At 34.5% G+C, this 14858-nt stretch overlaps 2 protein-coding genes across 4 annotated transcripts in view; one reads left to right on the top strand and one right to left on the bottom strand.

Annotated features, from left to right (window-relative positions):
* Positions 1-737: 737 nt before the first annotated feature.
* On the bottom strand, positions 738-3735 carry LOC144453590 (signal recognition particle 9 kDa protein-like). Its single transcript, XM_078144914.1, has 3 exons — positions 3403-3735; positions 1797-1865; positions 738-990 (listed from the first exon to the last, which is right to left on the bottom strand). Exons 1-3 carry the CDS (start codon positions 3472-3474, stop codon positions 901-903), a joined length of 231 nt encoding a protein of 76 aa, XP_078001040.1. The 5' UTR covers positions 3475-3735; the 3' UTR covers positions 738-900.
* Positions 3736-3790: 55 nt separating this feature from the next.
* Positions 3791-14858, top strand: part of LOC144446871 (uncharacterized) — a 39761-nt gene continuing 28693 nt past the window's right edge. For 2 of the 3 annotated variants that reach the window (XM_078136719.1, XM_078136725.1), the window contains exon 1: positions 14384-14620. In XM_078136719.1, coding sequence (XP_077992845.1) covers positions 14556-14620 — 65 coding nt within the window. In that variant the 5' untranslated portion in view covers positions 14384-14555. Of the gene's footprint in view, positions 4024-14383; positions 14621-14858 lie in introns of those variants that run through there. The other variant, XM_078136732.1, reaches the window with a different exon arrangement.

Consider the following 14858-nt stretch of genomic DNA (forward strand, 5'->3'; position numbering starts at 1 on the left):
GGTCTGGTTTGAGAACACAAAAATCCATTGTTTAACCATTGTTTTGACTGCTTAAGGTTAAAAACTGGTCTTTTTACTGCACATCTTCACTGCGCATGTAAAAGAGTGTTCTAATCTAGTGTAGTGAGTACACGCTCACTTGAGCACTGTACACATGTACAAATATGGTTTCGCATACCTTTGACTGTCTGGCATTCCCTATTGTTTTAGCCTACATCTGAAGGAAAATGATCTGTAAAGGGACTGCTTTAGTTGTTGCAGTGCTTGTATGGATTTATAAATTGATTTATGACAGTGAGTTTACCTATTTTTTCCGACCCAGCCAGTCAAGGAGAGCGATAGATGTTGGTGGATATTTAATTCTGAATCTTGACTTTAATAAAACCATGGCTTTTCTAGCTTCAACCATCAAGTACCAACCTACCTTTGGGTTTTGCTTGGTATGTACGGTACTAGCTGGCATATCAGAACTGCTAAGCATTGAAGGAGGTATCTGCTCTATTGAGTGCATTCTTGTTTTTGTCTGTGATGGGGCTCTTGCATCCTCTCATTGTGAATATTTGCATTTTCCATATCAGGAAATATACCATTTAATATGCCATCTCTCCATGTCTTGCTTTTTGTGTACTTTTATACTAACACCATAGTTAATATGATACAGATAAACGATAACTATTTATCAGGAGGGTGGCATGAAATTTGACATAGTGACAGTAGGAGTTCAATTGAAAGTGCAGTGTTTATTTGAAAATATTAACAACTTGAACATAAAAGTACATTTCAGATAAAGGAAACTGCGTTGGTCTGCTTTCACCAATTTGTCCTCTTTCTTCTTCATTTTCATTGTAAGTGTCTGTCAAGATCTTCTCTCTCATACTCCAACAGATAACTATGTCAGTGTTATTTTGATACCATGGATCTCATCAATGTGTTACTAAGCTTTTCTAGTTTCTTCACATCCTGAGCATGCTCTGTTCTATATTGCAAACACTGAAAATTGAAGTACATACAGTTACAATTACAGTATTGCAATGTCAAGCATTTCTTTCGTTGTGCTAAAATTTGTTTACAAAGCAGAGCATCAACAACAATATTGCAAACATTGAAATCATTGCCACAATTGCGACATAACTGATTGTAATGAAATTATTTCAGTCAGTCTGTTAATATTATATTATTACTTGTACAAAAAAAGATAAATTTGTAGCCAAAATGACTATGATGGTGATTGCTTCGGACTTCTACTACAATGTTTCATTTCTAGGAAAGCTATAATAATAATAATAATAATAATAATGTTAGTTTTTATATAGCACTTTCCCACACTGTGCTCAAAGTGCTTTACAATTATTACTCCTGACTCAGATCATATCGACACAATGGCCCTTTATACTTCCTCAACTCCCTGGGGAGCATACAATCCATTGCAGCCTTTATAAGTGTATAGGATTAAAGCATTCACATTGCAACCTCTATCCTACCAGGTCCCCATTATACAGCTGGGTGGACTGATGCACAGTCGTGGTTCAAATCTTGCCCAAGGACTATACATGTATTTGATCTAGCCAAAATCTGTTTTGACAAATCATCAGATGCTGTTTGATATTGCTTTGATGACAACATGAGTCATATGGAAACTGTGAATTATTAAATTAAACTGATTGGGATATAGATCATCCTCATGTATGGAATAAAAACAAATTCATATTTGAACTTGAACATGATAAGATATACCTTTTGAGTTGACTAGCAGTTAACCAAACTAAAACACAATATAAGAATGTAGAAATACTTACCACCTGGTCATCTGTTACTTTAATTGATAATTTACCATCACAGTGTCTATACTTGACTACAAAGCGCACCTACCAATACAACAGGATGAAGTCTCAGTCAATGTTACTTATACTTATTTTTGACACAGTAGATTATAAATGCTAGGATATACTAGAGATTATTCAAATTTCCAAATCTAGCAAAAATTAATCCCAATATAATCACAACTGCATGTTCATAGATGTTGGAAAGAGATCTCAAATGTCTATGAAATTTTTAACAAGTAAAAAGTATCAAAGCATCAAATTATCTGAGATACAAAGAATCAACCTTATGTACAAATCATGTATGTACTGGGATAAGCAGTTCATATTTCATCAACAAACAGATTACTTGCCAATATACTATGCCCTCAACCTACAAAGTACAATGCATTCAAATTTGTGTTGAGTAGCCAGTGAGAAACAGTGAGCACAAATGTGTATTCAAACAGAAAATGCAAAATTTATTTTCTACACACTCAAGTTGGAACACAATTACATGATTCTACACAGAAGAGTTACAACCTTCAGAATATACAGTATTTTCCCCTTTTTACCATGCACCGATATAATCATATTATTAACCAATATTTAAAATACATGTACTAGAGGGGGCCTTGCCACTTCCAAGTCAAAGAAAAAAAGTGACAAAACCTTTAGCCTTTCTGAAACTTTCATTTTCTTCATGACGCTGGATGAAGGAATACGTTGGTGAATATTAAAGAATTGTATCTGTCCATACATTTACATAAAATTTATCATTGTTTATATAAAATAATATTCTTTGAACATTTATTGTCATTACTGAAGGATGTAGACTGTAAGATACGTTGTGACGTTTCGCCCTCACCGGCCTCCAGGGGTTGGCCGATGTTTGAGGGCACCCCGTCACGGCGTACCTTACAGACTATGAAGGATGATGGACAAACATTTTTGAAACTTGTCTGAGCACTGGATTTCAATAGACACATAAAACTGGATCCATTATAATGAAATGGAGAACATTAATCATTGGTTGGTAGTGATATACATACGTGTGTGCACACACGCACACACACACACACACACACACACACACACACACACAAACATATATATATATATATATATATATATATATATATATATATATATATATATATATATATAACACTTAAATTTCCTTGTACACACTTTGTACAAGATGTTTTGAAATTGAGAAATTTCCTGGTTCAAATGCTACTGACCATGGATGTATTGGTGAGAGTCTCACTAATATAATAGTAATACATTGCTTGTACCATGGAGGTAGAGTCCTTCCTACCTCCATGCTTGTGCTGACAAGCTTGCAATAGTATAAAACCATTTTCACTTTCTCTTCAACAATGTCACAAGAAGAGTCAGTTGTTGACAATCTAAAGCTTTGTACACCAACTCACGTTTACAACCACAGACATTGGAGAGAGACCCCAACGTCTATGCTACAATAGTGTGTGTGTGTGTGTGTGTGTATTATTAATATTATCTATGCGAACACAATGCGATATGCCACATTTTTCGAAACCATCATTACATTACAAAACAAATACAATGAAAAAATGCTCACCTTCTCTGGGTTCGAGATATAAAGTCTCTCTGACGCTTTAGCGAACTCTTCCCACGAAGTTATATATGTCATATTTATGTAAACATCACAACAAAGTGAGGAAATTTTCCACGTTGAGAACTGAGACTTTGAGGTTCCAGCTGTTTTTAAAGGCAAATGATGCGCATGCGTAAAAATAGGTCAAAGTTCTTTTTCAAGGTCACGTTTTAGGCAGTAATATGCATTCCAAAAGAAGCACTTGGGAAGAAAATGGAGTAGCACAAATAGCAGCAATAAAATGAGGGGTAACTGGAAGGCGTGCTTTTGCAATCAATGTTTCCAACTGGCACTACATCGGCCTCCCTCGCAGTGCATTGTGGGTGTGATCCCAGTTTGAGATACAAAATGGCGTCATGCATGTGAAATAAGGGAAGTAGCGTACGCGAAATCCGTTCACCTGTGTTTAACTTCACCTAGGAATCTTCTGCTTGTAGATCCAGTCTTGTTTGTATCCGCCAGTATCCGATCTTACGGGCTTTAACTACTGCGCTGGTTCAAAGAGAAGTTTTCAGTATTTATATTCCTGAAAGGTGCCTTTATTGTGTCAGCTGTGTCTATCTGCAGTAACGTTATCACAATGGGGTAAGTAGGAGGAACTTTCGTAAAAGAAAGGCGGAAGCTGAAATCTCTACATTTATGCAGTGGCTTTTACTATTGCTCATATGATTTTCTTTATTTAATTTTTATCACAACAAATGTTCCTCTTTTATTGGCCAATTGAAGTAGACTTCGTCGTGACACGTTAAGTTCCACTACACTCTACAATACTTGGCAAGTGGCTTTGACAGTTGTTTACTGATAAAGTTCATACACAATTGTAAATCACTTCAGGAAACTCTATTTTTACGGAAGAAGATGAAACGCGGAAAGAAAAGTATGCGGAAGGTGGATGTCTTCTTCATAGATCTTCAAACGCAACATTACATTTAACACGTCTATTTCGAATTTATGAAAGAATGGAATTCATACAATTTATAAATAAACACATTAACACTCCCCATGCGTGGGACTATAAATAATGTTATATACCACAATAGACGCGAATTCTTGGCCCATGACACACAGAAAACAGTGTTTTTAGACTTCCACAAACACTATAAAACGGGATAGGCAAGGAAATATAATTTTATTGTCCAGTTTTATGATTCAAGTTGTACTATTATGTCTATACTACTACTGAAAAGTCATGCTAAATCGTAAATGTAGAATCTGCCCTGCAATGGAAAAATTTGTTCTTGTTCCTATTATTGCAAAGTGATATTCTGTGACTTCATGTTAGTTCAGACACAGTCCATGTGCATAGAGGACTGTGGTTCAGACCACTAACCAAATGTTGAACTTGTAGTGAAAACTTTGTTATTTGTTAGTGTATAAACATGCCTTTCATATATTTGGTATAAAAGCATAAAGCTACAGTATATACGGTGATGTACACAACACTTTCTTCGAACATTTATATAACATTTTTCCTTATGTCACAAAATGAAAGAAAAAATACTTTAATATTGTCGTAAGTATAAACATTCTAAATTTGAAGAGTTCCAGTATGTATTAGTTTTTGTCCAAAACATATTATTGTTGAGTTCTTTAAATTACAATGTAAATAAACCTTTTGCAAATACACAGCTGTGATGTATTGTTTATCTTGGTACAGCTGACATAGGTATTTTGACTTTCTGGAAAATGATATCCCAGTATTGGTCTGTAGACTTTTATCAAGAGTGTGTTTGACTGAAAAGTGTGTTTTGGTTCTACCTGACATAATTTCAAGGTTACATTTGTATTCACCAAGGCAGCCAGACCAAGGCCAGACAGTGTGATGGGGGGTATGTCAGTGTGGGCTTTTCATTAACTGTTTATTTTGGCCAGTCAAGATGGACTCAAGCTGTTGATACCATTAGTAGACTATACAAATATCCTTAATTCTAGTATAATTAATTAGCAACAACTTGTGAAGTGGGTACAAACCAATCATTACAAATGACTCATTCAGTCAATCCATCACAATAACCCCACCTGTTATTGCTTAGTACACCTACCAGGTAACTGTGACTCCACAACTAAAACTAGACCCTTGGCTAATGCTAATGAGTAACTAATTAACTGAAGTAGTTCAGGGCAGTTAAAATGATAAATCATGATTTACTCTATTCCTACTCAGACTTCAGTGTGTGTTCCATATCAAATTCACATTAGTTCTTCTGTTTATTTGCTGATTTATATCAGAATTAACTTGTGTTTCAATTCTGTTTTGTGAAGTGTACTTCTGTTTTGTTTGAATTCATGCCAGAATGGGTTAAGAATGTATGCTTCCATTCTGTTCAATATATTCATATTATTTCAATGTGGGATTGTTTATTTCACTTCACGCTCATTTCTGGTTACCTGAAATGGGATTTCACCACCTTGATATGTCATGAAAATAACAGCTATTCCATTTCTTGGTTGATGCTATGACTTCCACCCCATGAGCTACACATGAATTACTATAGATGCCTGTAAGAATAAGACCTTCTTGTTCTATTTTGACCCTGGAGCGTGACGTAAAATAGTATTACAGCCTACAGGTACTGGGACTTGACAACTATAAAGTGCACTGTACCACTACAAGGCCTACATGTCACTGCATTATTATGCACAAACAGTGTAAGTTGAGTAAACACACTTGAGACAGTAGTTAGCCAATAATGGATCTTTGTTCACATGGCACTGCTGTACTTTGATCTGTCACACTGTTGATTATGTTTATTAATCATAGAATGAATTGATAGTTATAGTGTGCCATATGTCTACTGAAGTCGTCATTAGATGTTTACAGAGCAAGTACCCTAGGGAGTTCTAAACAGATATTGCAAAAGAGTCAACATTAAAGAAAAATGAAAGAAATCATGATAGGAAAGTGAAAATGTTTAATAAAGGAAAGTAAGAAATTTATGTTTGTAGTAAAGAGCTAATAATTCTGTGATATTGATTTTAAAATGTGGGAAGTCAATTTGTAGCTCAGTATTGTTTTATATGTCTTTTCACCATATAAGAATTTTAGTGACGGCTGGACTTTTCCTCAATATCCACTTCTCAATAAGATTATTTTTAAAGCCTAATCTCTGCAATGAAACTTTGGAAACCTAGGAAGGAAGGTGGAATTGTAAAATGTATGTATGAATTGAACCAAGTAAAAAATGACAAGGAGGAAATGGCCTATATACATTGTACAATGTGTTCTCATTATTGTCAGATTTAGTTGTTTGCCTAATTCATGTATTCATATGTAGATAAGCTTTGGAGGATGTAGTGACAGTGAACAATACAACGGATCTTACAATCTATGACAGTGTGAACAGCACACATTCTGAAATACCGCTATATGTTGACTTATTTACTAAATAAAGTTTGCGAATGACTTTCCATTGTGTTGTACCATAGACCCTCCACCCAGGAGGGTCTATGGTTGTACAGAGTGTACTAGAACTTGAGACATGATTGTGTGTTCTGCATGTTTACCTGGAAGTAGAGATGAATTCTTATATGACCCATAATACTGATTTGATTGGAGTTGTTTCACCACTTCTCTAAGTGGTAGAATAAATGACAATTAGTTATTGCCATTGATCAAGGATTCTGATTTCATATTTTCCTCTTTTTCATAAATGTAGTCAAGTTTTTCCAAAATGGATCTGCCCTAACCTGTAGCATCATTCAGCTATACAATGGTGTGATTTTAACAACACAAAAACACTGGATGATTTCCTCATTGCTAGAATAGTACATTGTAAATAAATTCCTTTCTTTTGTAAACAATAAGGCTATGTTTGCTTTGTACATAGACTTGTATACTTTGTATGTATATTTTGTCAGAAGATTTACTCACTGTCACATAAATCTTACATCTAGTGTAAACACATTGACTAAAGTTTAGCCTTAGGTAACAAATAATTGTAAGGAAGTGTGTATGTTTGAAATTTTGGACAAGATGTTCAAGACCAGTCGATCTTACAAATTAGGGATCACTGGAAAAAATATCAGACTCAGAAAATGAAACACTTTATTCATTCCACTGCAAGAAATATAAAGGACAGCCAGAGATAGAGTAGGCAAAACAAAAATACAACAAACTATGCTAAACACATAACATATTTGTATGAACATAAAATATACTACAAAATGGCAGAGGTTGCTGTTATCAATGATCAGGACTGGGAATATAAGATGAAAAGGTGTAAGACTTTTGAAGTACAATTAGATTGTTTGAAAGTGTTGAATTTGTTTAGTCAATATAGTCTAGTTCTTATATGTACACTTTACAATTATGATCATCTCCACTCACCGTCACGTATAGTCAAAGTCATTACTCTAGCACAGAAATCTGTGCTCTCACCCCCCACCCCCACCCCCAACAGCATTCATGAAAACATGATGATGTTATTGCATCCCCATCTGATTTAGTTTCAGGCTGGAAGTGGAGTTCTGTAGTAAATATTATTGTAATTAGCAATTGTCTGAAGGAAGTAACCAATATTACAACTGCCTGTCAGTTTGTGATGGATTACTACTGACATGCACTGTTAACCCCTGGCCCAGCAGGCGGTTTAGACAGCATAACAGTTTTCTGGGTATCTTGACTATATGTGAATGGAGATGATTGGAGTAATCGTAACTTGTATGTAGGAACTAGACTAAGTCAATAATACTATAATCAGTTGTTGATGGGTTGGGGTAGAAAAGTAATGTATTTTGCACATGAATAAAAATGTATCTTCTGTCATAAAAAAATTATATATCCTTATGAGCTTATATTAATTATGATTATGATGATAAGGATGTATCATGTTATAAATTCATATCATTTTAAGAAGAAGTTTATTTTGGAGTGTTATGTTTAAATCCATTATTTATTTCAAAAACAAAATAATATACACTAATTTACATGATTGACTCCATTATTGAGAATTCAACTTTATATAATTTAAAATTTGTAGACTTCCTGGAACAAACTTTTAGTGAGCAAGATTTGATTCAGCAGTGTATTGGATTACGTGAATACTGTGAAGCATTGTTTAGATGTGGAAGTTACTGTACTATAAATATCATTTAAAAGTCATAATAAAAAGATCAGATTTATGTAGATGTCAGCTCTTACCTCCCCATTCATCCATGACTGATGGATAAGATTTGTCAGTGGTAAACTGTCAAGGAGGAAGTTATTCAACCTACATAGTACATAAAAATAGAATTCAACTTCCAACCTACGTAATAAAAGACTTCAACATCATGGAAATGGAGTTGTGTCCTAGTATTTGCATTGTACCTGTTTAGCTGCTTAGTCCAGGGATCCAAATTTAGGTTTTAACATTATTGAACATATAAGTTATTTGTATCCAATGAAATTAACCTTCCAAAAGCTTTATTGTTACCCTGCTGGAATTCAAATGCTATGGATTTTTTGTGTGAGTCCAAAATAAGTATATGTCTTTCCTGAGTAACTGTAAGATTGAGTTGATTTCATTTCATACAACAACAGTTTATAAGAAGATGAAGAAGTTGAACAAGACCAATAGAAACCCAAGCCCTTTTGGCTTGGACCCCTAAAATTAATTTCAATATAGTGTAGCCCTCTACTAGCTATTAACTTCAGCTGTCCATTTGTGTATGTAAAACCATTTCTCAGTTATGCACTGACCAACCACACAAAGTTGGATTCTACAAGAGATTGCCCAAAAGGCCTGACTATCCAGCTTGACAATGCTATCAAGCCAGTATGTCATGCCAAATAGCCAGGTCTCTGGGCTATTCAGGTGCAGTAAGTATTGAATTGTATATAACTGATTGAGGAGAGGGGAAGTAGTGTCTAAGTCCATATGTCACTTCCACCTATAAAGTGCAGAGATGTTTTGATCGATGTCTTCTCCAATACTGATAAGTGAAAGTGAAAGAAACCAACACATTTTTTATTTATCATTTTTAAATTCATATTTTTATTAAAAATCGTGAAATCACAGGCTGTCCTTTCCCTATATCTATAAGATTTTATTAGACTTTAAGTAGATATTGCCATAATAGAATTCATTTAGCTTGGTGGCCCGGCTATCCTTGGAAAGACCCCCAGGCACAGGACCTAAGTGTCTTCAAGTGGAGTTATAGTGCTGTTCCAGCTTATCAGTAGCCTTGGTTTAGAGTTTTCATCATTGAAATGGAGTATGGTTCCAGACTACCGGTAACCTTCCTTACAGTTTTCATCAGTATAAAACCACATGGCCTCTATGAAGCAATAGTGTAATGTTACTAATTTGTTTTACAAGAATTACTTGGTCTCTAGCTCCGAAGACTGAACTAGTGAAAGTTGGAAGCAAGGTTGTAACTTTTGTCCATGTCGCTAAGAATAAGATGTCTTCACTGACATTACCATTACCAGTCAGGAATCCCACAAAATCATATTCATGATACTGCTGAGAATAATTAGTTTTCATAACTTCAATACCAGAATCTTCCCGTAAGGGATGATTATTTAGGGGTAAGAAACTAAATAACATTAGTTATGCCTCCACTAGTACATTGTAACTTGTAAGTCCATTTGTCAAAAACTATCAACAAATCAGGAGAAATTCAACTGGGCTCTAAATGTAACAAAATATGCTCAACTACAGATTCTGGGAAGTGGACATCTTGTATATTCTTAAAGCCCTATACATATATTTGAATCCCATATTTTTACATTAGTGCATATGGGGAGTCATAAAAGATAAGATAAGTTTCTCCTGTTCAGGTTTAACTTTTTCTAGTTCTATAGCTTCTTCAGATAGCTTGTGCTTGTTTACTTTCATACCTACTAAATTTCCCTCAAGTCTATTTCTGTGTACAAGTGAGTGTAATAATATGGTAGTTGGACGGACACTTGTTTGTCTATGAACTCAAAACATGTTGTTAAAACTTTCAAACCAGACAGTCACAACTCTTGGCTAGAGTAATAGGAGTACAGCCAGTCCAATCCATGAAAATTAAATGATAAGAATGGGCAAAGGAACAGATAATACAGTTGAAAAAATGTCTTTTTTATTAATTTTGTTAACTTCAGAAGATTACCATTTCAATAAAACATGTGTCATTAGAACTTAGAAGGCTAATTTCAGAGAAGAATAGTTTCTACATTTGAATTATCGGCGTATTTCTACTTTTGAATTGTCCCACACACTCTACATATATAAATAGAGAGACCAAGACTCAAATACTACATGTTAATAGTGATCAAAATCAATCAAATCATCCAAATTTCAGCAAATGACTTGTAAAAAAGGATTTAAATCATTTTAAAATCAGCAAATTATACATTTATGAATAGCAGTTGTATAAACAACATAACTGTTCTTTCCTTTCTGTGCCACAAAAAACAGTAAATTTACCAACAAGGCCATATACAACCTAATCTGATTAAAATTCGGTATGGTGAAAGTGGCTAAATGCTTTATTTACCTCTATTTCCATCGTTTTGTGTCGTTTGCTTTTGTTCCAAGTGATCGCCGTGTTCCCACCAAAGGTGGCGATCACTCAGAACAGAAACAAATGACAACAAAATGATGGAAATAGAGGTAAATAAAGCATTTAGCCACTTTCACCAGATCGGATTTTAATCAGATTGTATACAACCATACATGTATATTATGAAGTGTAAAGTTTAGAAGTACAGTTTTGACTTTTATAACAAAATACAGCATTTCCTGATGGTTGATTAATTTACGTACAAATTGTCAAGTTTTATAGGTATTTATTATAGCCAGATGATCTAGATGTCCGGTACATGAATGAATAGCCAATCAGATGCAGTCTTATAAATAATAATAATACTAATGTTGGTTTTTATATATAGCGCTTTCCCACCCAGTCTGGGTGCTCAAAGCGCTTTACAATGATTACCCCTGGCTCGTATCTATAGCGACACAACGGTCCTTTTATACTTCCTCAACTCCCTGGGGAGTATACAGTCTATTGCAGCCTTTATAAGGATTAAAGCATTCACATTGCAACTTCTATCCTACCAGGTCCCCAATTATACAGCTGGGTTGACTGAGGCACAGTCATGATTCAAATCTTGCCCAAGGACTTTGGCCACTCAGAAACAAATGGCATCAATGGGGCTTGAACCTGCAACCTGCGGATTCCAAGCCGGATACTATAACCATTCACCCATCATTACTCCACAACTTGTGAACAGCTATCAGGGTGAACTGTTGCTACATGAAAGAATAGCCAATCAAATGCAATCTTTTGAACAGCTATCAGAGTAAACTGTTTCTACATGAATGAATAGCCAATAAAATGCAGTCTTATGAACAGCTATCAGGGTGAACTGTTGGTACATGAATGAACAGCCAATCAAATGCAATCTTGCAAACTGTTATCAGATTCAAGTTCAACTGTTGCTACATGACTGAACAGCCAATTAAATACAATCTTGTAAACTGCCATCATTCAATGAATGTGAGGAATGTGTAATCTCATCAGAGAGAAATTCTCTCCACTTAAAAAATAAACGTGTAGTACATGAACTACTAGTAAAGTTCAGTTGAAAAAGTTCATAACCCTCATCCTGAGCTGTTTACATATAAGGTGTATTGGAGGAAGCAGTATTTCTTTATATATCTATGCATTTATGTTGCAATGTCAACTAGTAAGACATGTAGTCCATAAAGTTACTGCAGTAATGTATCTTATCAAACTACATCTGCACTTGGTACAAAATATTTCACCATGACATTTACAGGTACATGTACTTGACCTCCAAGTTACAGGTAGTAGCTATTGACAGTAAACAGCTATATGCCCAAGTTATGGGAGGAAGGTCTGTTGTTATGTTAACGTTTCACACTAATGGCTGTTTTCAAATGGCTAGGTTACCAAACTTTACATTCTGTAGTACAAAAATTTAAAGCTGCAATAACAGTAACTCAAGCATTTTATGGGATAGTTTTGTACATCCGTAGGATTATTGAATCTCATATAAGTAAGCTTTTGTGCGTAGCCATTATATACAATGGCGTAAACATGATAAGAAAATACTAGTAGTACTTTCTCATTACCCAACTTTATTTTCCACAATGTTTATTATGTTGTGTGATTTGTAGAGCTTTGCTCATGATTTCAGTTATCGTATATGCAACATCATTCAGGCTATTAAACATAAAGAAAACATCATAGATTCATATATCAGAAGTCATATGACTAAAAAGCTACAGTTACTGTTAGTATCCACTATAAAATAGTATGTAATGGTATAGAATACTTCCACTTGAAACTAATTGTTTCAATAAATGTATATTGACACCCCTAGTAGTGTCATTAAAGTAAAGACTTCACTCTAAATACAAAAGACTAAAGTACATGTGTACCAGATCTGTTCATAAAATCATAATGATATAAATGATTTCTTGACATCCTCAACCTGTATATCCTGCTTCTACAGACACAAACCAGGACTTGGAACATCTATTTTGAGCAAACTATTACATAACAGCTGATGTCTGATGCTGGTATCTTTCCAACCCCTACAGTTCCTCATTGAGACGGATATTGTGCAAGAAATGTTTATCAAACTCTTTATCAGAATAATATGCAAATGTTTGTATGTGAAATTTTTTGAGAACTTCAAATTCCTTTGATTTGATGTTAATTAAATAGACTCTGTTACTCATAAGTTTGATCACTTCCTGGAGAGTTTATAAAATATTATTCTGTGTTTCATATTCTGACACATAGGGTGATGTAGCATGACAAACTAGTAATTGCAGAAAAAAAATAGATATACTGTTATGTGTTAATAGATTATTTCTATTTGGACTTTTATTGCATACAGAATTTCTATCTAATTAGGAATTTTTATGACTTTGAGATGAGTACTGTATTTCTGACTTGTATACAGTACATTGTATATTACTATTAGTCCAGGTGTCAGATGGAATAAGTCAGGATTTGATTCTGACATTGTCCAGAATGGAGTCCCAACTTACTCCGTCTGTAAGTAGGACTAAAATTGTATCAATGAACACCATTGTATCAGGGACGCTGTGATGTCAGAATATGATTGAGTTAATGCCAGGTATGGACCTGATATATCTAGACTTTATGATCCTGTCATAGTTTACATGTTTGTATACCCTGAATTTAATTGGCCTTTGACACTGATTTAGTTAGCCTAAATTGATTTGACCATGGTTGGATGTCACAGTGTGTGGTATAGGGTGGCAAAATTAAATTTAAGTGCTCCTCTTTGGGGAATGGATGCCTGTCTGTCTGTCTGTCTGTCTGTCTGTCTGTCTGTCTGTCTGTGTGTGTATGTATGTTAACAGAACTTGTCATTCATAAGGCTAAAATCAGTTTTAATTTTTTACAAACCATTTAATTCAAACACTAAGGAATCATAATGATTAAAGTCTGGTTGATAACAGTATGCATACATCAGTGTGTATGTGTGTATATAAATAGATGTGACAGTGTAGGTGTGAGCCAGGATGGATGGATGAATTGACAATCAGTGGATGACACAGCATAGTAATGAACAGTTTAATGATTTAATTATCATTCATTAATTCAGTCTAATTTATTCATACAGTTTGACAGTGAAAGTGTTGGAATAAATGAACACGAAATAAAAGATGTCTTTGATATTATATCTTTGTTTTGATACATGACATATAAGCTAGATGCTGCACCAAGAGTTTCTAAACTGTCCATGACGAAACAGAAAGCTAAATTCATTCTCTCTACTGCAATTCTCTGTATAATGTACATGTACTAGGAACTAAAACTACATTGTAATTTAATCCACAATAGTTCCTTAAAAGGGTGTTTTATTGTAAAATTATAGTAGTATTTATTTGATTACTGTTATTAAAAACATGATGCTAAGTTACTGGTGGAGCATACCAATGCATTGTAGGTGTAGGAAGTCAGACAGGCATGGCATACCCCTATTTGATAAGGCGGAGGCAGGAGACGTAGTCAGTCGATGACATCATTCACAAGTCAAGGCTACTTAGGATTTCCATTCAATTTAGACTAGATGTACAGACGGACAGACTAGGTGTGAGTTGAATGCTCTGTATCAGTCCTCTACACAATCTCAAACCATGAGTTCGGAAAATACCTCAGCAGAGCAAGAGTATGAATGCTTGACTCAAATGGTAGATGACAGGTAGGCAATTTTACAAGAATTTCTACATATTCTGACCTTAAATGGATAATATTCGTCGTTGTAAGAAAAATTTAAGATACATAATTATAGTGGCAGATTAGTGAGAATGAAGTGACTTTCATTCTGAAAATTTGCATCACTCTTTAAAAAAATTACTCGAAAAATAGTTATGTTGCACTGGGCAAGAATAATGAAATGGAAAAGTGTAGATTTTTCGGAGGATTTGTCAGAAATCGGA

This window comes from Glandiceps talaboti, chromosome 2 (assembly GCF_964340395.1).
Source record: "Glandiceps talaboti chromosome 2, keGlaTala1.1, whole genome shotgun sequence".
NCBI lineage: Eukaryota > Metazoa > Hemichordata > Enteropneusta > Spengelidae > Glandiceps > Glandiceps talaboti.